The following is a 27817-nucleotide window of genomic DNA, read 5'->3' on the forward strand; positions in this document are numbered from 1 at the left end:
GAAATAGTTTTATAAATAAAGATGAATTCATCAAGAACTGTTTGTGATGTATAATATATCAGTTTCATTAGCAAATCTCATGGGGTGTGTACTGGTGGTAGGGCTTTGTGCAAGCTCGTCTGGGTAGGTACCACCCACTCATCAGATATTCTACCGCAAAACAGCAATACTTGATATTGTTGTGTTCCGGTTTGAAGGGTGAGTGAGCCAGTGTAATTACAGGCACAAGGGACATAAAATCTTAGTTCCCAAGGTTGGTGGCGCATTGGATATGTAAGCGATGGTTGACATTTCTTACAATGCCAATGTCTAAGAGCGTTGGTGACCACTTACCATCAGGTGGCCCATATGCTCGTCCGCCTTCCTATTCTATAAAAAAAAAAAAAAAAAAAGTAAATCTTAGGTTTGTCAATATCTCTAATCCTTTTTCGATTGGATTGTAATAGAGTTATTTTTTACAGTTCTATAATTACGTTCGGCGATAATCCCTCTGGAACCCTAGTCAGCCAATTTTGACCATGAGCTTCAAAGGTAAGGTCTAATTTCTATAATAGTTATGGGGTTCGTTTGATTGACTTTGGTATTCAATTTCACAGTTTTTCTAACGGAATTTTTTTATATCAGTTGCAAAGAGCTATGTCTGTTACTAGCTGTAAGTCATTTGATGTTGCTACCAATTTTGGCACTCTACTCTCACTAGCACTAACACTGCTTTTCCTTAATGCAACAACAGTAAACGAAAAAATGTTTAAATATTTAATGTTCATTTTCTACAAATATTATTAACATAATATATACGAGTGATTTATAATTTTGCTGTATAATTTTTTATACCTTGGTAATTTTTCCTACAATCTTAAAATTGTTTCAATATATATATCCGCGCTAGCAAATATGAGATCGAAACTTCGCGCTTCTTCTCGCGACTTTACCGCACGCAACGGGTCTAAATCTTGGTCGACAATTTGAAATAAGCTTTTCTGAGCCACTCTACAACATATCCAAAAAAGCTCGGTTCACATATATTTTCAAATGTATGTAATGACTGTGGACTATTGCAAAATTTTTGCAATTTCAATAAAATAAAATAAAACTTACTACATACTTACTTCTTATAGAGGTGATTTATTGTGAAGTCTGATAAAAAATAAGATTATTTTTTTTATTCCTGCAACAGCTTTGGCTACACCCATTTCAAGTAATATTTTCAAATTTGAACAAGTTGTAGCTTCTCTGTCGGCTTCGTTATATCGCAATGCGATAAACCAAACTCAGTGTACTTGATGCGCATCGGCTTAAATTCATGTGTTCTAACCACTGAGCCATCTTGCCTGAATATATAGTTTTTAATAATTGTAATTGTACATCATGGAGTATTTTTAAAAAATCTATATAAGACTTTATGATCAATCAAACTCTCTAAATATTTATACTCCGTTACTTTGGCAATCACAAATGTGCCCTTCTCAACAAGCAATATTTTTAAAGGGCTGTCATGACGTGTATGTGATATTGGCATTATGGTAAAATCAGTTGTCCGTTTTCTAGTTAAAAAAAATCATATATTTTGTTTTAGGTTGTTTCAAGTTGACGCATTATTTTTTACCTATATAGCATTATATTTTGCTTCTTTCCAAGAGCCACCGTGACAAAAATTTGTAAAATTAAAAAAAATATATATTTTCATCCGGCAAGCAGATTGATGAAGGTGAACTCTAATTCGGATCTCGTACTATGTATGTTAATCTGCCGCCTTCGTGTAAATCCAAAACCCCACTATAAAGAGATCTCTCAAAAACAACACACCAAAATGTAAGGGCATTTATGAATAAAATAAAACAAATGTCGTATATATAATTTTATACTTTATTGCTTTTTGCAAAGGTACAGAAATACAACTGAATAACATTGCCCGTATCCAATTAATGATATAAATATAATACACCAATGTACGTACGTGGTTAGCACCATTTTTTTTAATATTTTTCTTTTTTACAAACAAACTATAATAATCTAAAAAAATTTAATGCAGTAATGAGATTAAAAAAATTACGGTCTTTTGATAGTAATAATTCATATGTAAACTAACACTTAAAACTATTATTAGTTTTAACATTAGATACACTGATCACGCAACTCTATCTAACATGTAATTAATCACTGAAAAATTACAACATTTCTAAACGAATGTACAAGCCAATAGACTACGGCTCTACATATACAGAGCCAGAGACACTACACGAGACAATTTGGTCCAAGCTTCAACAAAATCGAATTCTACTTTATATGTTAATTCAAGTGAAATCTCGAAATGGATACAGTCTTTGGTTAGGACAGAGAAGATTTAGAAAGCTTATATTTAAATTATATCACAAGCATATATATTAGCAAACATCAGTCAAACTTACTAAATCATTATGCATTTATAAATAAAAAACAAAACCAAATTATGCAACTGGCAACAATATATTAAATTGTTCTTAAAATTAATAATTATTTTCATAGTTATGCAACATAATAATTTGTTACGTTTATTACCATAGACAATAAAATTCTATGTTAATTTCTTTTTTCTTTTAACTACCAAATAAAGCGAAGGTAGAAAGGCAAAGGAGCTAGGTTGTTACAGCCTAAAGAAATGGCAAAACAATAATGTTAGCAAAGAGAAACGACAAAGTATGACAATGCACGAAGTACTATGCGAAGACCGTACAGTAATGTACACCGTTAATTTGTCAATAACTACTTATTTTACACGTACTCTTTAATACTTTTAGGCATATATGCTCATTAAATCAACCTTATATTAGGTAAAATTACATCTAGATTCGTATTTTCACAATGTCAATAAATATCTAAAAAGAAAACAATGTGAAAAAACGATGCCCGTATTTAAAAGGCACTGTTTCATATGATGAGCTTATGGCAACTATTGCCTACGATACGATATAAGTTTTATCGACCTCAACTAACGCAACACTACCATTACAATACAACGAGAAATGAAATCAAACAATCTTAGAAATGCTTGTAACCTTTGTTTAGGCACTATATACTCTCACAGACATCCTACCACTCGGCACCCCTCCTCCTAAAACGCATAATTAAATATATTTCAATAACATTTTATATATGAAATTACTGTTAAATACTATATTATATTAATACACCTTTAGGAACTTCTAATTTGACACTATACTGTTTACAAAAAAGCAAAAATGTTTAAAAGTAGGTTTTCAGTTAAGTATTAATTTAAAAAAAAATACCAAAAATTTAAGCTCGTGTCAAAAGATAAATAAAAAAATAATAATACACAAGCGCACAATAAACATTTTCTATACTTTTGATTTAATAAACAGAAATATCTTAATAAATACGTCTAGACTCAAACAACGAAATAACCTAATAAGCCACAATATAATTGACTCCGAGACCTCAGCCTGTACGAAATACGAAACATTATAATTTGCATACACGACGACTCTATCAAGGAGATATGTACTTAACATGTCCTTAGGAGCTAATCAATAAGAATGTATAAAAGTCTTCACCGGACGGTGAGTAGTCAACCACGGTCCCCTCCTGCGGGTGACGGTACACGGTAGACTTATCCAAATTTATACGCGAAGGGGGGAGTCACGGCGAAATCTGACTTACCGGTAAATAATAATTAATTTACTCAAATTATTTATACTCGCAAGTCTTAAAACATTTCTATTATTCTCCCTCCCTCTAAACCCAGACGCCTACTTGGAGGAGGGGTAGTAGTAGAGCACGGCGCAGCCCGGCAGCTGCCAGCGCGAGGCGTGCAGCTCGATGAGCTGCAGCAGCGTGCGGCGGATGGAGGGCGCGGCCGCCGTGTTGATGAAGGCGTCGCGCACCGCCGTCAGCAGCCGCTCCAGGTCGCCCGGCAGCTGCGTCTCCAGGTCCCGCCCGATGTACGTCAGCACGAAGAACAGGTTCTCCGTCTGAAAGCGACATTTTCATTTCGTAGGTCAAATCTCTTATTCATTTTACATACAAATTTAGACTAGAAATTGTTGCAAATAAAACACGTATAACAGCGCTAAGCTATTTCGAGGAGATCAGTAGTAATTAAGGGTTATTTATTTTTATCGAATCCAACTTGTAAGGGGTATGGTACAGTAAACTATTCAGTAGACGCTCTAACGCCATCGCGAATTATAAAACATTAATTATAAAGTTTGGGGCGAAAAGTTTGTACTACAACCTTGTATATTCTTGTTAGCCTGGTCATGCATAAACCGAGCTGTTATTTATTACGGTTTATACTGGCAATAACAAAGTCCGATATATTCTTAGCGTGACCAAAAAAAATATTTATATTTTTCATACACAATACAAATAGTAGTGAAAATTCATTGGCAATCTTTATTATGTTTTGATTTTGTAACATAAACATAATTGTTACCTTTTTCTTATCCCACTTATTACGGATCGGCACTGTACGAAAAATGACTTAGAACTATATCAGCTTAATCCTTTCGGAAACTTTACTTTCAATGTATGTAAATTTCCAAAGACGGAAATATAAGGGATATAACCAGATTCATTCTCAGACCGTTACTATTTAACGTCGACATCAATAATGTAAAAAAAAAAGATTTTAAGAGGCATTTTTGCTCAAAACATTAGGAGGCAACAGGCAGGTTTTCGTAGCACTAGCAAGTGCGAGCGAACCCACTTGCGTGTTATGCGATGGACTCACGTCGCTGGGGGAGGGCACGGGTTGGCGGATGCAGTCCTCGCAACACTTGCAGATGAGAGCGAGCAGCACGTGTCCGGGCGCGCTGTGGCCGCGACGCTGAATCGCGCGGCGACGCAGCTGGCAGTACATCTCCAGTAGGAAGGACAGGAACGCCATCAGGCGAGGTCGACCTCCACCCACGATAGTTCCAAGCAGCTGGAACACAAAGTATAAATATGTTAGTGTTTTAATTCACACAATATGATAGTAATCGATTTTTTTAAATTATCGAAGACATATTGTCACCGAGTATATAACATCCAGTCTCATCTAATAGAACTCTCCCTTCTCATCGAAAATCAATCCAAAACGTCGGTAAGGCAAGTGAAGAAGCGCGAGTCACCTTGTCGCGGTCGTGGTACCACTGCTGGCACGTGTTGAGCAGCGACTCGAGGAAGGTCTCGGTCTGCTCGCGCTCCACGACGGCGATGCAGCGGCGCGCGGCGGGCAGCGCGTACCGCGGGGACTCCACGGCGCGCGACACGAGGTGCCCCACCGCGTCCATCAGCGTGCGCGCGCACACCGCGTTCGGGTCTGCGGGCACACGGCGCTCGCAGAGTTCATTACGCTCGTTTTTGGCACATTGAAACCGCTCATTTTCGAATTTCCGTACGCAAAATATCGCTTCAATTGTTATATTTAATATTTTTATTTCTATATTTCCTGAGTCTTTTTAAAATATTTTACATAGATGTATTCTGAATTTTGTCTTATGTGTCTATAACGAGGTCACGAATCAATTGAAATATAATTACTTCACATGTGAATTTTATGCTTCACTAACACTTAATTGCATAAAATATTTTCGTCTATTTTACAAAAGCTTTTTTTTTTGCTCAACTAGCAAATAGGCTGTACTTTGTGTCTCTTTACACCATCCTGTGCAGTCGCAAAACCACGGGATCTAGTATTATGCTATATCCCTTGTGCCTGAAATTACACTGGTTTATTCATCATTCAAATCGTAACACAGCGATGCATTGTAGTCTACTTGTATTTGGCGGTTAAATAACTAATAATAGTATATCCACCAAGCTAGACTGGCCCGCACAAAATCCTACCATCGACAAAGTCAACGAATCAATATAATATTTCGCTAATTGAAGCATAAAAAGTTTGGTGCTCACAAGCTATCTTTGAATTCAATAAAGTATTGAGTATTTACATTGTGCCATTTAAATTTTTGTACGTATTTTACATATTCTACTTAAACTCCATCACCAAAAGACGTATATGTATGTTTTTGTAACTAATGCCCAAAAAGATACCACAGAAACTAACTATTTTGTACAGGTAGCAGTTTTCTGTGAACTTCTAAGTCGCAACAAGCAAATCATAATTTTATACAAATTAAATCCTATAAGTAAGCGAAGTATAAATTTACCCATTTTCGCAGACCCGCAGTCCTCCCAACCATTACACCACAATCCTCCACCGTGCTGGAGATGAACGAATAAAAAAATTAGGTTACACACCGTTATTCTCACCTTCCAGTGCCTTGTCAATGCACTCTTGTATTTCCGGCGGAAAGTTGCCGAGATCTCCCGCGTCCGCCGCCAGACCCAAAGCTGCCATACCACTGGCTAGAGTGTCAGCTGACGTCAAAGACTTGGATCGTTTTAGTCCTGGTGCAAAGGACTGAGGCCTGACGCTCTTGCCATTGCCGTTTGTTAGGGACGATGGTGGTGACTTCTTTTTCTCGGATATCAACTGTTGTGGCTGTAACTTGAAATGTACACGAGGGCCGCCCTGGAATGTTATAATAATAAATTACGGTAACAGTATATATAAAAAAATTGTACTGATATGTCTCATGTTTCATACTTTGCTGTTTTGATACATGCATTGAAAACTATTATTATAATTTTTAGTTTTTCTTGGTTTTTATACATTTTTGCAAACATTTTGATATCATTTCTCAAATATTTGTATTAAGAATAAATGTAACAATATCATAGAAAGAGAGATTTAAAAAAATAAAAATCTCCTGTGTGATCCTAAGGACTTAAGCTTGAAATGGTAATTTTATTTTTCAAATGTTTACTATTAGTTTACCGTGGCATGCGGCACATTTCCGCTCGAGGCGCTGTTAAGCAGCGCGTGCGGCGGCATCACGGGTCGGTAGTGCGGCGGCACCTGCGCGTGCAGAACAGCCGAGCGCGAGTGCTGCAGCCCGACGCTCGTAAAACCCACGCCTAATGCCGACCTGCAATGACACAACAGTGGCCTTCAGAAATCTGATTTATATTATGAGCAATATAATAGGTATGTATCAAGTACAAACAGAAAATATGCGTTTTTTTTTTGTTATTCAATCTATAGACAAAATTAAAGAATTATATAGAAAAAAATAAGCAAATATTTCATTTCAGATGCTGCTTTAAAGCCAGGAATTTTAATTGATCTTAATTTATTAAAATAACGCTAAAATAACATTCAACGAAGAAGACCAGCTTATTTGTATTTCTTAGTGATTTTAAAATGTATTCTCACGTCCATCATACCACTATCGTATTATTTTAACGAGAGAACGCTGTTATCTCGGTGGGATTGTATCCGAGATAACAATCAACATAATAACGACTGTCATAGGCCATAGTGTAGGTTGGTAACATTTGCATAGATACATGTTTTATATAATTGTTTTTTTTTTAAACGAGCTATACCTTTTCTTACGCTGGAAAAACGCATTACGCGTGTCCCCCACGGGAAAAGTGTGGGGGGGGTATGTGGGGCTCGCCGGTGTCCAAGGCACCGAGTGCGCCCCGATCATCGGAATACCCACTAAAAAACCAGCGGTACTCTTTCCGTCCTAACAAGGAGCGCCACGGGATCGCTTGCGCATACTACCGTGACGCAAACGAGCTATACCCTACCCTACGACACAAGATTTTTTTAAGTATCTTAAAATAATTTATTTCCCAAAAAGAATATCCTGTATGTTAATCCCAAACATTGTGTTACACGACTGCGTAAAAAAGGAGTGTAATGTTTTCTGGGTTCATGTATGTACGTATGTATATGAGTTTCTTGACTATTAAATATATTATATATTTATATATCTGAAATTCTTTAACATTATATATTATGTATATCCGCTACATTAAACGTATATTATTTACTCTAAGCACACTTAAGTGTAATAAAACCTTGTTCTGTGTATTTCAGTCGTTATTATTGTTATATTCTTGTTTTAATTTTTACAAATCTGTTAAAATAACCAGATATCGACCAATCCAATGTTTATAAAGTATATAATTGTTATGGTTCCTGTAACTATATAACAAGCGTGACGCCAGTCGGTTACGCTTGCCAAGTACTTGCAAGCTAATTAATTATTCGACAGCAACAATATATTAATACGGCAAACAATGGGACTACGTGCATTCGCCCTTTAGGCCGGTACAAATGGTAATCCGTAACGAGGTTCGCCGCTTTGATATTGTTTTAATACCCGGGTGCTATATTCAAGTTACGATTATTTTTATTTACGGATAGTACATGACAGACCTCATGAGTTTCAATAAAAAAATGACAATGGCGCCGTCCCTTGACATTTTTTTCCCGTGTTTATTTACACTGGCTCACTCATCATTTAAATTGGAACATAATGAAATAACTGCTGTTTGGCGCTAGGGATATATATCTGTCAAAGCAAAATAGACCCACACAAACTCTCTTTAAGCATAAATTTAGCAAGAGCCTTACATTTTGTTTTTAATTATTATTTATATATATTGGACACTACGCCAACCTCAAGAGAATGGTATAAGAGCAAACGTACTATTGTGAATATTTAAATGGTCTATAACATGTCCATATTAAATGTTCATTGTAAATCTTTTATAATCATACAAATTATAAACAACAGGAAGTTAAGTAGACAATACGAATATTACAAAGGTATGCGCATCACACGTTGGTTCACCGGTTAAGGATATCGAATCGTGCGCAAGTACGTAATAGTACTATATAATATGCGATCAATCAGACGGACATTGGGAAGTAGAGTTCGGCGATGATGAAAGATAACGTGCTTCGATTCGACTGCTAAATTCAGTGTGCCCTAGTGCAAGTTTTTTTCCTTAGTCAATAACGTTGACGTTAGTTTCGATTTGTATGGAATTTAATTTGTCTAATTTTTTTTGTAGAATAGGAAGGTGGACGAGCATATTAGCCACCTGATGGTAAGTGGTCATATCTGATGAGTGGGTGGTACCTACCCAGACGAGCTTGGACAAAGCCCTACCACCAGTACAGTGACAATAATCGATATTTCAGTGAAATCGCAGTTAAAATCAACGCTATCGCATAAGTAAAACACCTCGCACTAGGCATATCGAGCCGTGTACTACATTACAATACATTCATTAATACGATTGTCAATAAAATAATAAAACGACTTTACTTCGAAATGTTGGTTATTTGATTAGATAAACAATGATGTTTCTTCTTCTTTAGAATGTCAAATCAATAATGAAAGAAAGAGAGAAATGAGTGTTTAATCTAAACACTCGCTGCATAACGTTTATTAGTAAGGCCGTAAGCATTTAATACAATTTCTTGTGCTATGTATGACTAAGTTTAAAATATCAAAATTATTAAACCTTAAGATTCAAAAAGAAATAAATTTATTCTATTTACTATAAAAACAGAATACTATTTGGTTTACAATGATTAAATTCATTAAATATTTTGATAAGCATACGATTAAATTATTATTTCTGGCTCGCATTTGTAAACTGTATCAAATGCGCCTGCGCAATGCTTGGTGAGGTGTAAAATGAGGACAAGTGGCGTGTCCTGTCCAACTCTCTATTGTTCATAGCATGCACTGGAAAATTTTGCACTGAGCTAAAACATTTCAATGATATGTGAACTTTTTCATTTCACCTGTAATACACCATTACCTATACAGCCATATATACCAAATGATTTGGTATAGTGCCATTGTATGTATAGTGCCGGCCATTCATGAGATCTATGGCAATATGCCCTTGCACCTGTAAATAAATTGACTCACTAGCTAAATATTGTTGCATTACAGAACAACTGCCAAACAACAATATTTTGCTAGCCATTTAGGTAAATAGGCTGTACTTTTTCAGACGGGTTTGCAAAATGCCCAATAAAGAGAAGTATTCAATTAAATTTTTTAAGCATTATGGAACCTATCAGACTTGCACTGCGTTTATTGTTCATGCCACCCTCATCTAGCCAATAAAGACGAGACAGAATTAGCCCATTACTGTAATCAATGGAAGAGCGTAGCGATGAAACAACCTATTAAGTAAATTGGAAGTCATCCAGCAATCATTTACCGACAATGTTGAAATAAATATCGACTAAAATCAAGATTATAACAGGATATCGGCAAAGTAGTGTTCGTTTCGAATGCCAAATCAAAATGCGTCAAACGTTTGAAGCCCTATTTCCAGACTCAAGGTTTTCGTGAAAATAATTCGAGTGTTAAATAATGTAATTAGTGTAATCTGTTCCCGAGACAATACAAGTTTATGTAAGTTTTCATCAATTCTGCTTATCAGTTTGAAACAAGCTATTCAATAACTGACTCACGAGAAAAAACCTAATAAATTATCAACTTTCTTATATTATTGGTATTATCCTGAAATATTTCCGGACGTAATATATAAACGTGTTTAATATACACCTAGACAGCAACGTCTGAAGTATTTGAATGAAATAGTCCATCCTTCATTAATATAAAATAACGCATTTTTAATTATATTGTTTGTAAATAAACAAACTTTAGCTTCGAACCGCCAATCGGTCTAATGCGTTACGTACGATTGATACGCGCCGTTTGACACAGAGTATTTACAGAGAAGCGAGAAGTTAATTCAGTAGTTTTTCCTTTAATATAAATCATGTTAAAATCACGTGTTACGGACGCTGTATTCAAGTATTTGTAATTGAACTGTTATGTTTGTTGTATCATTTGTTATAATAACGAGTTACTTATATTGTTTGATACAAAAATGATACATTTTGATGGAAACTCCCCTATAATAATACAAGACATAAAAAGAGAATCAATATTATACTCGTTACCGAGTAAACATACAAAATTGTTACAACAGCTGCGAATAAAACTAAAGAGTACATAGGATATCGACGAGCAAGAGACATATAACTGCATTGTAAGTAATACTATAGGATCAGATAGAATTACTTCAACACTGAATCACAAGCGTGAACTCTTCGGTGTGAATAAGCGATTGTTTGACCTTAGGCAGAGCAGTTTTGATGCAAATAATGATATCATTGTTCGTTTGAAAAACATTGCACACTAGACTTAACTGATAAACATATTTTTAAATTTAGAATACAAATTTCAATGAGTCCTAAGCCTAATTTTGTATACTATCAACTCTATTCTATTGACAAACGTATTATATAATACCTAGTAATATAAATAATAGTGTGTTCCTGTTCTAAGGATGAGTAAGCGAGTATTATCACAGGCACAAGAGTACAGGTACATAGCGCCTTAGATTTAATATTGTGTATAAAACGCGTGGCGATGCCTTTAACACCTTTGGTTTGTTTGTAGAATAATTAGTGAGTGGGTGGTTTAACTAGACAAGCTCCGCACGAAGCCCTAGTACTAGTGTAATGTTTTACTATTAAATAATCCCTTTGCTAAACGGGAGCTACGTAATAAATATAATAATAGTGATTTTCTATTTACAATTAATAATCAATATTTGAAAATATCCAAAGACGTTTGTATGCATTTAAAAAGATAAACAAACATTCAGAGAAATATTTAAAATGGAGCAGTTAAAGCAAACATACTAACCGTTTTTATTACAGCAAAAATATTCGTATAGTATTTATTTATTTACCAAATTCTATTTAGAAAATTTAATTCTATTAACCGGTGGCAGGGCTTTGTGCAAGCTCGTCTTGGTAGGTACCACTCACTCATCAGATATTTACCGCAAAACAGTGGTACTTGGTATTGTTGTGTTCCGATTTGAAAGGTGAGTGCCAGTGTAATTACAGGCAAGGTTGGTGGCGCATTGGCGATGAAATCAATGGTTAACATTTCTTACAATGCCAATCTTTATGGGCGCTGGTGACCACTTACCATCAGGTGGCCCATATGCTCGTCCGCCCATCTATATTATAAAAAAAAAGAAAACAAAAACTAATATTTGTCTTTTTTGCGCAAACACTATTATCAAATAGCAACAAAAGAAACTGACAAAGAATTTTAAGTGTATCTTGTCCAGATAAATTGGTCAATTTTCCTAATTCTTTAAACATTAAACGTGCGACTGTATGAATCACATAATAACATGTGGGCGGAAACCAGAGACGGTGATAAAGCCACTAGTAAGGATGACATAAAATAAGAAATATAAAGAAAAGGTTTCGATTTTATAGACTGAATCTGTAAAATCTATGAAAAATCTCAGCAACAACATCGGCTGAGTAAGTCTTTTAAGGTTTAATATAAGTTATTATAGCAATGAAAAAATAACTTAATAAGTTAAACAAATATTATTAATTGTTGCACGAAATATAAGCTTTCCTAAATATAATTGGTTGATAACAATTTTGAATCTGTTTCTGGTACACATGCATATTTATATCTCTAGAGATTTGCAAACACTTACTCTGCGCATATACGTAGATTCGAGAGACTTCATTCAAATTAAACATAATGAAATGACTTTCAAAATTTCTTCAGGATTTCTTTTCTATATACATTTATTATTCTCATTATATTATAATAGAAAACCGAAGTATATTTAATCAAGTAGGCTATTTGTAAGCAGTTTTGAATCATCATGTTACAGGATTTAATTGAATTCACCTGATCGTGTCAATGATGCTTGTAATTATTTTTGTAAATTATTAACAACAATTTTTCACTTCAATTTTTATCTTCAACATGTCAGGTCTTAGGGATAGAGAAGTAGCTTATATCCTTCCTTGGAGTTCAAGTTTGTTTCATATTAAATTTAATCAAAATCGGCTCAGTGCCGTAAAACCGTAACAGAACCACTTTCACATTTATAATATTAAGTACAGTTCCCGTGAACTATAAGTTTTTCAGTAGATAATATAATTATTAACTTGCTAAGTTGCCAAATTGCACTTAGCAGACTCGTTGAGAGACGAAATCGTCAAAACGCAAGATTGTGTCATGTTTATAAACGGAAAAATATTTACATCCATTACGATGGCCCGGCCTTGGTTTTTAACGACGGCTCAGTGACAATACTAATGAACGGTTTTTCACATGCGCTGAATAGGATCGATTCCCTAGTAAGCGTATTGAAATTATTATTTAATTTACGCAAGTGTATAGATATACTAAACAAATTACCGCTATTAAAATAATTAGTTCCTTTTGAATACCAGGTTATATTATTGTTATTATCATTAATTACCATAATAATAAATATGAATTCATAAAGAAAAACTAATAGAATCGAAGTAGTTACTTTGCAGTTATATTCAATAATGTTTTTGTTAAATAATATAATAATTTTCTTAATTATTTAAAATTTACTAAAGTACCACAATTAATTTCATTAAATAAATATATATGTATGTTTTTTTCAACAAGTAACGAATTAAAAGTCTATTTATGCAAAGGTTCAATACTCCCATTGTAAACTGAAATAAATTTAATGACAGGAAGAGGAAACGGCCATAATTTGAATGTTGCCAGTGGAATTGAACTTGGTTTCATTAAAACGACAATAAACAATTACATGCATTTTTAATACAGTACTTTATGTAAAGTCTGAAATAACTCTTTTATTCACCGCGTAATAAGAGTTTTTACTCACATATCCGACGTCGAATATCTCCCGCGAACCATTTTGCTACAGTTTCACTGAGTATTCTCCTAGATATGCAACAATCACCTCGATTTCAACTCACTACTGTAACTGTTATAACAAGAATTTAGATAAAAAAATGTTTGTTTACAGCTTAACACACGTCACTTGAATTTATTACAATTAGCTTTACGAACAATAGCTTTGTGAATCTTTAGGTAAACTTGACAGTATGTCGCGATAAAACTGTTTTCACCTAAAACAATGTTATTAACTTAAAAAAAGTTGACGATTGTAGATTACATATAATTATCCTTTAGTTGAATGCAAATGGTGACAATAAGAAATTGTGCTATTAAAAAATTAGTTTATTTTTAATTTTCGTTCGAATGCGTTCGCGATTTGTTCGGCTTTGTTTGGTCGCGTTCGTTTGGGAAGACCGCGTGTCTCCCAGAGGCACGGGCGACGCGTGCGCAGTTAGCGCGTTCCAGCGTCACGGTGCTCGGGCGGTGTCGGCGTGAGGGCGTGCTCACGTCACCGCAGCCGAGAACAAAGTGATAACGAAATCGCTTACAAATTGATACTACGCACCTACGCTTCAGCATGAACGGAAATCGCGTAAACTATCTCCAACATTTCTGATACATCTGGACGGGTGCCAACGACGTTGATTTCGGTGATTCTGACTGTCTTCAGTCGATGAAGTTTCAAGTATTGGCTACATGTGAGCAAACTAAACCAAAAAACATTGATTGATCAATATGAGTCAAATTTGTTTTTTGCTTTTTAATTTAATATCGTACATTTTTGTTGTAGGCCTATCGTCTCATAAATGGCCTAATTGAATAATGCCAAGGTCTTCAAGTCCTATTTTCGGCTGCGAACTAGGATTAGTGATCTACCTACCTACAAAATTACGACTCTTCTACACGTCCAAAAATATTACATAATATGAGAGATTTGTAACGTAATCGGCAGTAAGTTCATTTAAGGGCTGCTCGATGCAAACGTCGCTATTTTCTAATATTAAAAGTTAATTACAGGCCAACCCCTATCCTTCATAGCTTGATATATGAATACCACATTTTTATTAGACATATAATATTTATCGTTATATAGTTTTCTATTGCTGAAATATAATTAAAATGCAATATACATATACATATGTACATTATATTTTAATTATTATAGTTAACTGCAATATAACTTATAACAACCGTATACATACTTAATTGTATGTAACAAGTAGACTAAAGAGTAATTTATATACAATATATAAACAATAAGTAAATTATAACTCACCTATTATGCAGGTCAGCGGGCTTGGCCATTGTGAACTCCTTGGCGTGCACATTTAACTTGTTAGCGGAACCATGTGTGGACTGTGTAGACGCAGTGTTCGCCGTCGTGGTAGTCGCCACGCCGTCTGTGCGGACACCTGGTGGTCAACGTTGGTCGTCAAGAGAAGAGATGATAGGAAAGGTTAGAATGAACGTTAGAATACGACAGTGAAGACGAATTGACCGAAATGAAAGTGACCGTGAACGATAAAAATAGATAGAAATGTTTAAATGGAAAAGAGTATACGTGACACTTGATGCGGAAATGTAAATGTGAAATATGAATTTTAAATAATCTATATTCGATCCGGTCATCTATTGAAATGAATGAAAGGCGTCGTATCGACAAAGCGTGCTGAAATTTGTGCTTACATGAAAGGGACAAAAAATATACAATCTTAAAATCTAACGAGACAAAATAAATCAATGCTTCGGAAAGTATTAGCTCCATAACGCTACGCCATTGCGGGTTGGTGGACACACATGTCGAAGACTTTTATCCAACACACGCAGATTTCGCGGTGTTTTCCTTCACCGCCGAGCATGAGATGAATTATAAATTCAATGGGCTTTGCCCGGGTTGGAACCCGCAATATTCTGTTATAGTTTGCGTAGTAGAACCACTGAGCCTGTATTGTGATTGGATATAACGAAATTAAAATTAATTTAGATTTAAATTATATGCTATTAAAACAATAAATTAAATTCCTCTAGTATTTATTATTTTGATGTAATTATTTCGAAACTCAGTACTATTTGGTCGATTCATAACACCTACTAAGTAACACAGCGTGCGTGATTCTTGCCGTCTCGGTCAAATGAGCAAACTTTCATCAAAGATTTACAGCTATTCCGTTCGCGCTGTTCGTCTATCTGCGGTCGAAGCACGTCGTTCAATTCGGCTTCTAGATTATTCTACGATAACTGGCTAGATACATATAGGCCAAAACGTACCCCACGTAATGAAACCAGTTAGTATAGATTATGATACTATAAATGATACACTTGTTTGATGCTAACATAAAAAAATATATGTATATATAAATATACTATATATATGGTAGGGCTTTGTGCAAGCTCGTCTGCGTAGGTACCACCCACTCATCAGATATTCTACCGCAAAACAGCAGTACTTGGTATTGTTGTGTTCCGGTTTGAAGGGTGAGTGAGCCAGTGTAATTACAGGCACAAGGGACATAAAATCTTAGTTCCCAAGGTTGGTGGCGCATTGGATATGTAAGCGATGGTTGACATTAGAATGCCAATGTCTAAGGGCGTTTGGTGACCACTTAGCATCAGGTGGCCCGTATGCTCGGCTTCCTATTCTATATTGTAAGATAACGGTTTATCACAATACCCTCGAATCGAGCGTATCAAGGAAAATTTCCCGCAATTCTCACTCTAGGACCAAATCTTCCTTTTTTCCACCAACGTTCTTTTTTTTGTTTTGAGTATTGTTGCCAACTTCAAAATCACAGTGACAACAATGTAATCAAGTAATCTGTTGTGAGCTCTTTTGAATCGTCTTTTTGCGAGATTATAAATTAAATTTAAGGTTATCATCGGTTCAGAATGTAGAATCTAACGAGAAGAACCGGCAAGAAACTCAGTATACTTTAATTATATCTGAAAAGTTTTTCTATTTGCAATAAGCATTTTTTTATTTTGAGGAATGATTTATTATGGTATGACTGTATTTTTATTAAACACAAGTAGATATTAAGACGAAAGGAAAATATGTTCTTTCTTCACTGGCAGTTTTTACTTAATACTATATCGTTCAAATAATAGATGGTCTAGTTTAGTTGATTTACTAGTATAATAGAACGTTTCAGATAGAACCCTTAATAGAACCCTTCAGCAAACAAATCAGATGGACTTTTCAATCATCATCTATCTCTTTAAGAAATATAAATATAAAATAAACGATGCTATTAAATTATTCTATTCACACTTATTAAAATATTTAATAATAATATATCAATGAATTGATTATCAGATTATCAGTAATTGAATTTACATGTTAATTTGATGACATCAAATTGTAAATTACATAAATAATCTAAAATTAGTAATAATAGCTAAGTAGGTACTAAATAACAATTTTCAAATTTCAATATTATCAAACCACATATGTTCGCGTTCTACGCACCTATTATTTTTATAAACAAACATTTTATATGCTACATTCTTCTAAATGTACCCCCAATATGATAGAAACATACCTGATGCTTCAGAAGCTGGTTTATTTGGCGCAGATTCAGAACTAGTCACCGGTACTATTGGAACGGTGCTTATAGAAACTGGTGTCACTTGAGCCACCGGTGCGGCCATTGATTGAACCACCGATTGTTTCACTATACACCTCGACATTCCTCGTTTATATTTGTTTTCAGCATCGAAATTTCAATAAACACAAACTTGACACACGTACACCGTAACAAACATGAGACTGTCGACGCGTTCCAAATTTGATGTTTTGTTTATTTTTAATTTTGGCGCCAATTGCGCGTAGTGACGCTTGCCAGCCAGCACTTCCCGAAAGACGCGAGCGTTATACAGAATCGGAAACTCTTACCGATTTAGTTCATAAGTATATATTTTTAGCTCACCTGGAGGTCTATAAATTTCGAGCGTCGGTTTTCCTTTAGCGTTTGTCAGAATCATACTCCGCCGTTTCCCATTGTTTGGAAACTGTAAATAGGTGAACGGAATTATTACACAACATACATTATTATGCGTTAAGAAAATATTTCCTGGTTATTCATCGGTTTATGAGGCTTGATGGACTGTCACGATTTATTTTCAGCGTATTATACACAGCACAAGATGTAGCGCGGACTGAATGTCTACAAGCATCATCGACAAAATTAAAACAGAATTGCTGAGTAACGATGGAAAAAAAAGTCAAAGACTATGATTTCGATAATTATATCTGTATTCTGTAACAATCAACCGGACAAATATAAAAAAAAACAATCGTAATGATTATTATAATTAGAGAGACTAAATAGGTACTTGTTGCTTAATTTTGAGATATCTCAACTTTAAAGGCCATCAAGTTTCACAAATAGCGCGTGGGTGTTAAATTTTAGATCCTTCTGTGCAGAACAAGTCATGACATGTTAAAGGCTTAAAAAATATTTTAAATTAATAATCTCAACCCAAGAAAAACGTACAATACTATTAAAAATAGTTATTAAATGACGACAACTTCATGTACTGAGAATTTACTTGGTGGATACCGTTTGGAAAGGTACCACCCACTTATCACATATTCTACCGCCAAACGACAATACTTAATACTGTTGTATTCCGTTTGGAAGGGTGAGTGAACCAGTATAAATACAGACACAAGAGACATAACATCTTTAGTTCCCAAGATTGGTGGCGCATTGGTGTTGTAAGAAATGTTTAATATTTGTTACAGCTTTTTTTCTCTTTTAACTTCGTGGTAGGGTATTGTGCAAGCCCGTAAGGAAGGTACCACCCACTCATCAGATATTCCAGGTGGCTCATCTGTCCGTCCACCTATCTATATTATAAACGAAAAAAAGAAAAAATACCTGGTTATGATGCATATTGTGGTGAGACTGCGGCCGTATGAAGCTTCGCTCTCTCATGATGACCCCTGGTGAGGCAAAGTCCTGCACCCGGTAACTCCTTTGCAGGTCACCCCCCACTCCCATTTGGGTTTGCATTTTGCCAATTTTTTAAACACTACCTAGACTCAAATATAAAGGTATGCGAAGGTCGTATTACTTTCGCACACACTTATGGACGGTTTATATTGTTTGCTTCTGCTTTGGCAAACCCTACACACTTAATTTAATGTTTATGCTTTAACAAATACAGCTTTATATTATGAAATAATATTCTCTATCCGATAAAAGAATCTGAATATTTTAAAATAAATACACTAGATGAATGACTAGTATAATAGTTACAATGTCAATAATATTTTGGTTGAATATATTTTTTTATTTACAATTATTTTTTTATAAAAAAAAGAAAACAAATTTACTTATCGGGCAATATACAAAATGCGAGTTTAACAAAGCTTAAAAAAAGTTAATATATAAATAATTATATCACAATATTTTATTGTGACGTCACGTTAGAGATCTGTACTGCAATTTATATATGTATATAATATATTCTAAGACCCCCAGTCGTGGCCACGGAAAGGGGGCGTGGTTTCGAGATTGTTCGTTATACAACTTTACAAGAGCGGTGCAGGAGATAGCCTGACAGAGATAGAGCGATTTGTAAATCGAGAGGCTGAAATATGAGCACACTTTCAGCTCCTTTGTAGAATCGTTTCGTTGAAGGGGTTACCTGAACCCCTTATCTGAAACAAATAGAATGATTATCAGCTATTAAATTATATGACTTACAAAAATACTAAGATAGAATTTTAATATAGTATCAGATTTAATATTGACATAATGATTTTTGTCTTTAATATTCAAAGAGGAATGTTGTATTTGTATTATTTGTAAACAATAATGTAATTTTTAACTACTTTTAATTTAAAATTAAATTATTAAACAGTTTAGTGTTTAGGAAAATCTACCTATAGATTGATTAATGATTACTCAGTACGTACTGTTTCATTTATATTTTTATTTTACCTTAATGTACTCACACAAATAACGTGGTTAACTAGGAAATACTTCGTTAATAAGTAAATATTTACGTACCTACATAAAGTATTTCGTGTGATTTTGATCAATGACAACAAAAAACATCGTAACATATATATTAATTTATTTATATCCTACTGTATATAGACTTTACGATGCAAATTAATTAATCATAATATGTATAAATACGCCTGCATGGCCTACATAGGTAAATAAAGATCGTGTTGGATAATTCTAGGAAAGCTGAAAATGGTTTTAATCTCTTTATTTGTATGTAAAAAGATCTCGATGAAGTTTGCATTAATTAACTGCTCATGCTGTTGAATTTTTCTGACATTTTTCAGTTTCATGCAAAGAAAAATTCTTGTAATTTCGGCCTTTTCTGGCGTACGCAAAGCACCTCACCAAAGTTTTCACGTTGTGTGGACCAGTTTATTTGTGAGATCTTTTATATATATTTCTAGTATAAGACGACCATGGGCCTAATATTTCAAAACCCAGCCCCACAAATTCATATTCATTGGATAAAGTGAATATTTGCGGCATTTGAGTAATAAAGAGTAGTTTATTATCTAAAATTTTTAAGGATAAACGCATCAATTAATATCGTGTAAAGAAAATTGACGGCAATTCATCTTTTGATATTCACCTACAATATTTATTCGTAGAAGTTTAGACCAGTGTAATCATTTTATTTATGGACTGCTGTAGTACAGAACACGCATCCTAACGAAGGTCGACGGAGTATTAGTTGAGGCATAAACATAATAAAACTATTACATGCACCATATACAAGATTTATAACTCATCTAGGTATATTTTAATCGAACTAGTTTTCGCCTAGAGAACGAAATTTGAAATAATTATATAAATTTTCATATTTAGAACAATTTATTTTCTACTTTCATTTAAGAAATATTTTTATTAATAACAAATTCTTTAATAGTAACAATAAATGAAGAAAATAAACAATTGGTTTACAAATAGAAAATAAAAAGAACTGTTTTGTCTGTGCCTACTTATAAGTAGATAGATAAGTAAGGGGTTGAAACACCGATGGGAGCTGGGTACCTCTCTGAAGGCTTCCACTGCATGAAAAAAAGGGGTTGGAACACGTAAACTTTAACTGCAGATTGCAGGTTTACGCCCTTGGTTGCTTAAAATCCATTTTGTGCTGGGCGGTAAATGTAAACATCGTGTGGCAACCTACATGTGTCGAATAAAGATCGGTCACATATGTACCTCCTAACACGCAATCGAGCAGCGAGTTGGAATAAGCTCCAACCTTCAGCTTGATAGGAGAGGAGGGTTTTGAACAGCAATGGAAGCAGTTGTTTTAGATAGATACAATATGTGCATGTTATTAGAAAATAATAATAATAGTCCTCCTAGCAGTTTGCACTATTAACTATAATACTTTAACAGTTCAAACAGACTTAAATGGAATACTACCACCAGTTTCGAATGTAGATTCTACCAAGAAGAACCGACAAGAAACTCAGCAGTTACTGGTTTTCACCCTTTTGTTTACAGTAATCATTCTGCTTCGAAATCAACAAATATTAAATCCACGCTTTCTATCTATTACGCTATTTATCTATCTATATTATTATTCTATCTATCTATTTGAGCGCAAAATATTCTGCCAATGTCACGTATAAAATAGATGACACATATGATATGAGATTATTCGGTTTCAAATTTTGAATCGCTTAATTTAATTATTTATATAATCTTGTGTTGAGTAATATGCCTCATTTGTCAATTTTGTTTGACATGAGATTGGCAACAATTAGTAAATTCCAATCGTTAAAAAGAAAATATAAGTATCATTAATTTTACTAATAGTAATAACTTCAGCTACAATTGACCCGTAGTAAATCGAAGCTGAAGAAAGAGAAGGCAGAAAGTTTTTATAGAAAAAATTAAGTTATTCTCAATTACTTTTATTTGTTTATTTTCTAAGGCTCAATATGAATTTTAAGCTATATTTGCCTTACCTTGCTTTGGGTTTAAATATGTACTCCAATAATAACTTATGTATCAGGTAACTTAACTTAACAGGTAACTAAATCATTAATGCCATTAAAAATATTAATTTTAAGATTTTTGGTTTAATTGTACTCGCACATGACGGAATATTTTAAAATGAGGTTTTATAGGTCTCTCGATTTGTTTTTACATTTAAACAATTTAAGTTAAACCTCGAAACGTATACAGTATAAAATGGTAAAGCTGAGACTGAAACAATTCGATAATGCTGCTTGGATTTCCAAAATACATACCGAGACAACGAAATTTCACTTCGTCTCGTCCAGAGTAATTAACGCCTACTAAAACGACAGCCAATTGAATTAATTGTTAAATTTCTCTCGCTTCCTAAGAATGCGTTATAAACAACTTTTATTAAGAAATATATAACTGCGGTGTTTTTTATTTTACTTTTAATTTATTATATATTTTATCGCGTCTTTGTAATACAGTCGCGGATTTCGTTAAATACGTTTTTGGTCAATCGCATCGCGATGTCTCTATTTTTATAGCTCTAACTACACAGCTTGTAAATGGATCCCACTGGGCAAAGCCCTTCTGCCGTTTTAAAGAGGTTTTGAACTTATTCCAACACGCTGCTGCAATGCAGTTCGACATAACATTATACCCAATACAAGGTTTTAATTAATGTTACTAATTAATTACTATTTTAACATAACTGCATAATTTTCACCTTCAATTTTTTTAAATGTGCAATTTACATATGTTCTATAATCTAAGGAAAGGGGATGGGTCGAATTAAATATCTTATTAATAAATTAAGCGAATAATCAAATTAACAGACAATAGTTACCTTAATAAAAAAACCTGTTTATGATATTAGTATAAAGTATAGACTTGTTCAGCCTGAAAGACCTTGGTATTCGATACATCGTCCTCATTACGGACCGGTTTGTTTTTAATAAAAAAGACAAGTAAGGAATAATAAATTTATTCATAAACATGATACTGTGACGTTCAGATAATGGTTTATTTTTTACCTAAAATAATTAGAATTACGACAATAAGATGACAAAAACTATAAAGAAAATTCCACACACCAAAAAGTTTAATAACTTCTGCTAACCAGGTAATTTATTTATCTTATTTGAACAGTCTATTTAAAGTTAAATTAAGAAATAAAATTCTTCACTTTAAAATTATTTTATCTCTTTAAATCAGTAAAGTTTAAGCATTATATAGAGCCTTAAGCTCTATATAATGTTTATTTCATGTAACCGGGTTTAAATAAATTATCTGTAGCAAGCCGATTTTTTTGCATGGCAAGATTATTTTCGAACATCCATATTTTAAAGTCGAATTTTAAATACAAAAGTATTTAAAATTCTACTTCAATCAAAGTATAATATGATAAAATTTACATATTGATGTTACATAAAAATTAAGAATTGAAATGTATTATTTGATTATTATATTATAAACTTTGTTACAAAGTACGTTGAGATGAAAGAGACTATATATGTCTAATAAAATCAATGACTTTGACCAATTTCGGCCACAGCGACTGTTCAGGAAGGCAAAAGTTGACGATGGATAAGGTATTATGTGTACAAATGTATGTACACAAATGCTCTGTTTAATCCAGCACACTGGAACCATATCATAACCCAATGGAACGTCAAATCCTATACGTTCGAAAATCATTCGCGCATTAATTATTATATATTCGCAGTTTTGCTTGCTGTATACCAGGAACAGCCTGTGAATGTCCCATTGCTGGGCTAAGGCTTCCTCTCCTTTTTGAGTAGAAGGTATTGGAGCTTATTCCACCACGCTGCTCCAATGCGGTTTGGTGAAATACACATGTAGCAGAATTTCAATGAAATTAGGCACATGCAGGTTTCCTCACGATGTTTTCCTTCACCGTCAAGCACGAGATGAATTATAAACACAAATTAAGCACATGAAAATTCAGTGGTGCTTGCCCGGGTTTGAACCTACGATCATCGGTTAAGATTCACGCGTTCTAACCACTGGGCCATCTCGCCATTGCTGTATACGTCAAAGTTGAACTGTCAAAATCGCATATACTTTTTATGGGCCCGACCCTTGATTTAAATCCAAGACCGTGGGATTTACAGCCTTAAAAGTAAGGCAGTAGTAAGTCACTAAGTAATTTACGAAAAACCGTTACAAGGCGTTTCAGAGTTAAGTACTTAATATATATAGTTGGTGGATTATTTTTTTGGAATGATATTTTATTTACTAGCCATAAATTATAATCAAAAGCCAAAGGTAAAAATCTAGAAAATAACAATACTTTCAAAGATATACAAATAGAGAGAATTTATAAATAGCCTCAACGAGATGAAACGGATATAATTAAATATAAATAATAAATCGTCCAAAAAAAAAAAAAACTAATAATGACATTGATGATTTATTTGATAAGTGACAATACCTACCTAATATATATTTACGTAAATAATGAATAGAGTTGTAGACACTCACTTGTTAATAAATATGTCTTTGAATACACGGACGATGCTAGCTGGCCACCTTACAGTTAGAAGCGCAATTTGTGCCGGTGTCTGTGTCCGCCGTGAGTCACCGCCACCGCTAATGTAACCATCATTTTATTATTCATATTTATTCTTTAAAGATAACCTTATTAATTTAATAATATAAGTAATTAGTTTTTGCTCGCATTTTTACCCACATGTTGGGGGATCAGCATTACTTATAAAAAAGGTAGACTCCTTCCATGGGGTGATCCCCATGGAAGATTGTTTCATATCAAATTTTATCAAAATCGTTTCAGTGGCTTAGGCTCGAAGGCGTAACAAATAGGCAGAGATAATTTCGCATTTATAATATTATTATTTGTATAATATACGATTATATCCTATTTCAATGAACATGATAAATAAACAACTTAGACCTTGAATTGACGTTTCATCATCGAGATCTAAAATAATCTATGATATTCATTAAGGATTCGTGAAAAAATGGCGGATTGAATGTCGGCTAATTCCTTGTTCAAAGTGTATATAAGTATTCAAGTGGAATAATTTTGTACTCGAATCCTTTTTGTCAATGAAATAGGCTATAGGAATAGGCATTGCATAATTTCTGTTGCAGTATTAAATTAAACTTTTATGTTCAACCACTTTTTGTGTACACAATTAGCACAGTAATTTTTGTATCATTCTTATCATTATAATGAACACTAAAAAATGTACGTCAATTTTGTATGTTTAGGACATAATATAGAAAAATTTATTTAAAAAAAATTACGTGCCTCTGTGAATAGAATAGTGATAGAATTGAAACCTTTTCAGTCAGAATCGTTTCACTCACATGCAACGTTAAGAATATAAGCATATAAATTCGACCTAGAAATTATAGTCTCATTACTTAAATACTAAAACAACTTACAAATATTGTTAATGGAGATCTATATTACTTCTTTCTCAGAAAGTTTTCCGTAATAACAAACGGGAGAGCCAAAATATACATAGGTCGTGAGACGTCTGACGTGATAAGCGATATTGACTACAATATTAGAACATTAAAAGGGGAACACGCACCAAAATCGCGTATCAACTAAGTCGGTTTTAACATTTTCGATCAAGCTGAGCGTGAATGTCAACTTTGCCACACAGAATAAGCTTTACTGATCTTACTGTTACAATTTCTGACGCCTCTTTAAATGCATTTTTGGTCTCGTAGCTAGCTTATAAGGCCACACTCTTAGTGTCATATCTCGGGTTGAGCAATAATCGTTGTTGGGTTTTTAAAAAAAATCTCATTCATTCATAACCCATGTTACTGGTTTGTTGCCATAATGCTAGCTCCATAGCTAGCATTATGGCAACTTCCAGTTACTATCTCGTGAGTCAGTAAAAAATAAAGATATTGGTACCGCGCATGCTCTCTCTTTATTGATGTCTGGTTGCCTTCCCTGGACTACAAGATTGCACCTATGTTTGCGCACAAACTTGTGCAATTTTTAGTGCACTTAATCACCTGCACAGTTAAGTAGTACTATTTAGAATGTCGACCGTACCGTAAGTAAGATCATAAGGACATTATCATTACCATTCATTGCGAAGATTGTCTGACCTTCGTTAAACAATGTGGGCAAACTAGTAACATAACGGATTAGAATAAAAAAATGGCCCTAGTCTGCCCACACTATCAATTTGAAATTGAACGAGTTAAGAAACAATATAATAACTTAATCACTTATAATACATTTGCGAATAAAATTAGTTTAAAATTAATAACGTATGTTGTTAAGATGCGCAAAAATAATCCTGAAAATACGTCGGTAAATTCTTTCTAAAAGATAAGTCACTTTACATCGAACATTGGGCAAAATAAAAAAATATCTTGGTAGTTAAACTCAAATATATTATTTAAAATATATAATATACATATAAGTTTAGTATTAAGAAAATAAATAATATATTGATTAAAAATCTAATATTTTACAATAAATTCAAAAACAAACGCTAATAAATGTATTTTTTTTATTATATTTAATTTTTGATATACGGTCGTGTCGCTGATTATTTCGCCTTTTTCCAACGTCACATAGGATGGAGAAGGCATGACGTTGATTGATCAGTGCGTTCGAGATTAAAAAAAAGTATAGTCTATTAAATAAAAAGTAGATGGTAAGCCTACTCACCGCTCTCTCGTTGTGCGCTGTCACTCGTCGTTCTCTGCACTTGAGACTCGTTCACTTTACTCGTATTGGTTTCACTGCAACAACGAATTTCATCTCGTTAACACGTCATTCAATTTATGAAGCTATATAATCCAACAAGACGCATGACGTCATACATTTTTTGCTTAGGACTATTGCAATAACTGTTAGATAATTTTCCAAAAATCAGTAAAACTAATACCCATACTTTCGAAGTCATCACATTTAATCTGCTTTTTTAAGACAAACAAGAAACGTATTATAAGTATTTTGTGGCATTAAATTACCGAAGTACGTAAGCAGTTTTTAATATTATTAATGTGTAGTTATTATTATTCTTATGAAATGTAACGCGACGCTATATTCCTGGACATTTGAAACTTGCAAACAATGTTGTTAATCCAATTTAATGCTGAATTAATGGTGTGGTCATTGATATCTACCAATTAAACATTATATTTCTTTTTAATTATATTAAATCTTTACTTGAAAACCGAATCGTAAAATAACAAAAATATAATAAAAACACAGCTCTAAAAAAGTTAAAACAATATAGAAACGATGAATCTGACGGATTTTTGAATAGTATATTAATAAATATGATTTCGTTTAGAAACAAAAGCAATACTTTTAAGTAATACTAATGTAAAGAGCTAAGTATCAAGTTTTATGCTAACATATAAGTATATTAGAAATAATATGTTTAACAGTCTAGCGGTGTAAATAAGGAAAATCCAATTAGTATGCGCATGTCTTAAGAATCCAGTCAGCGGCATAACTATACTAACTAAAGGTTATACATATATGCATTATACATATACATAAGTAATTATAACATATTAAGTGATGCGAATATTAAAAACGTTTAGCGCTTAGCGTCTTCCAAAGACATGTCTCAGACTCGAGGGCTTACTAGTAAGAACTATACTCCTTATTATCAATCGTTGGATTATCTCGATGGTATAAAGTTGACATATTTTAATGCGATTTACATAAGGAATTGCAAGATTTCAAAACGATACTACAATTAGAAGTAGGTTTAAATAGACTTTCTAACATACAACTTCAGTCAATACAAAGCGTAAACATACAAAGTACATCTATAAAACCTTAACGTTTTGAATTGTTTAATTAATTGACATTAAGAACGTTACGGATGTCGTACACAATGTTTTCTTTTTAAAACGAACAAAACTTTATCTTTTTCATTTTCCCTGAAGAAATGTGTTACTTGCCAGCATCGATCGTGAAAATCGCAACAAAAGAGGACGCTAGCAAGATAGATGACGCATAATTACATAATTTAAAAGTATAATTATATGTTAACACACCATCTATATTATTATAATTATCAAGTAAGACTGTATGTCTGTTTGTTTGCTAGGTTATCGCGAGTAAACCACTGAACCGATCGCAGTGAAATATAACATAGAAATATCCTGTTTCTGGATAAGCACACACTGCATATAAAATACGCAATTTATGGGAAATATTTATCGGAATGTATAAAACTGATAAAAAAATAATACGATCAA

The 27817-nt window shown here is 33.6% G+C and overlaps 1 protein-coding gene across 4 annotated transcripts in view; it reads right to left on the reverse strand.

Moving 5' to 3' along the window:
* Nucleotides 1-1848: 1848 nt before the first annotated feature.
* Nucleotides 1849-27817, reverse strand: part of LOC126773599 (CBP80/20-dependent translation initiation factor) — a 34130-nt gene continuing 8161 nt past the window's right edge. The window contains exons 2-10 of one of the 4 annotated variants that reach the window (XM_050494576.1): nt 26265-26338; nt 18497-19281; nt 17543-17624; nt 14893-15016; nt 6824-6974; nt 6256-6517; nt 5112-5302; nt 4730-4924; nt 1849-3968 (exon numbers count right to left, since the gene is read on the reverse strand). In XM_050494576.1, the coding sequence (XP_050350533.1) occupies nt 3747-3968; nt 4730-4924; nt 5112-5302; nt 6256-6517; nt 6824-6974; nt 14893-15016; nt 17543-17624; nt 18497-18631 (1362 nt within the window). In that variant the 5' untranslated portion in view covers nt 18632-19281; nt 26265-26338 and the 3' untranslated portion in view covers nt 1849-3746. Of the gene's footprint in view, nt 3969-4729; nt 4925-5111; nt 5303-6255; nt 6518-6823; nt 6975-14892; nt 15029-17155; nt 17379-17542; nt 17625-18496; nt 19282-26264; nt 26339-27817 lie in introns of those variants that run through there. The other 3 variants (XM_050494575.1, XM_050494578.1, XM_050494577.1) reach the window with 3 other exon arrangements.

Source organism: Nymphalis io, chromosome 15, assembly GCF_905147045.1.
Source record: "Nymphalis io chromosome 15, ilAglIoxx1.1, whole genome shotgun sequence".
NCBI lineage: Eukaryota > Metazoa > Arthropoda > Insecta > Lepidoptera > Nymphalidae > Nymphalis > Nymphalis io.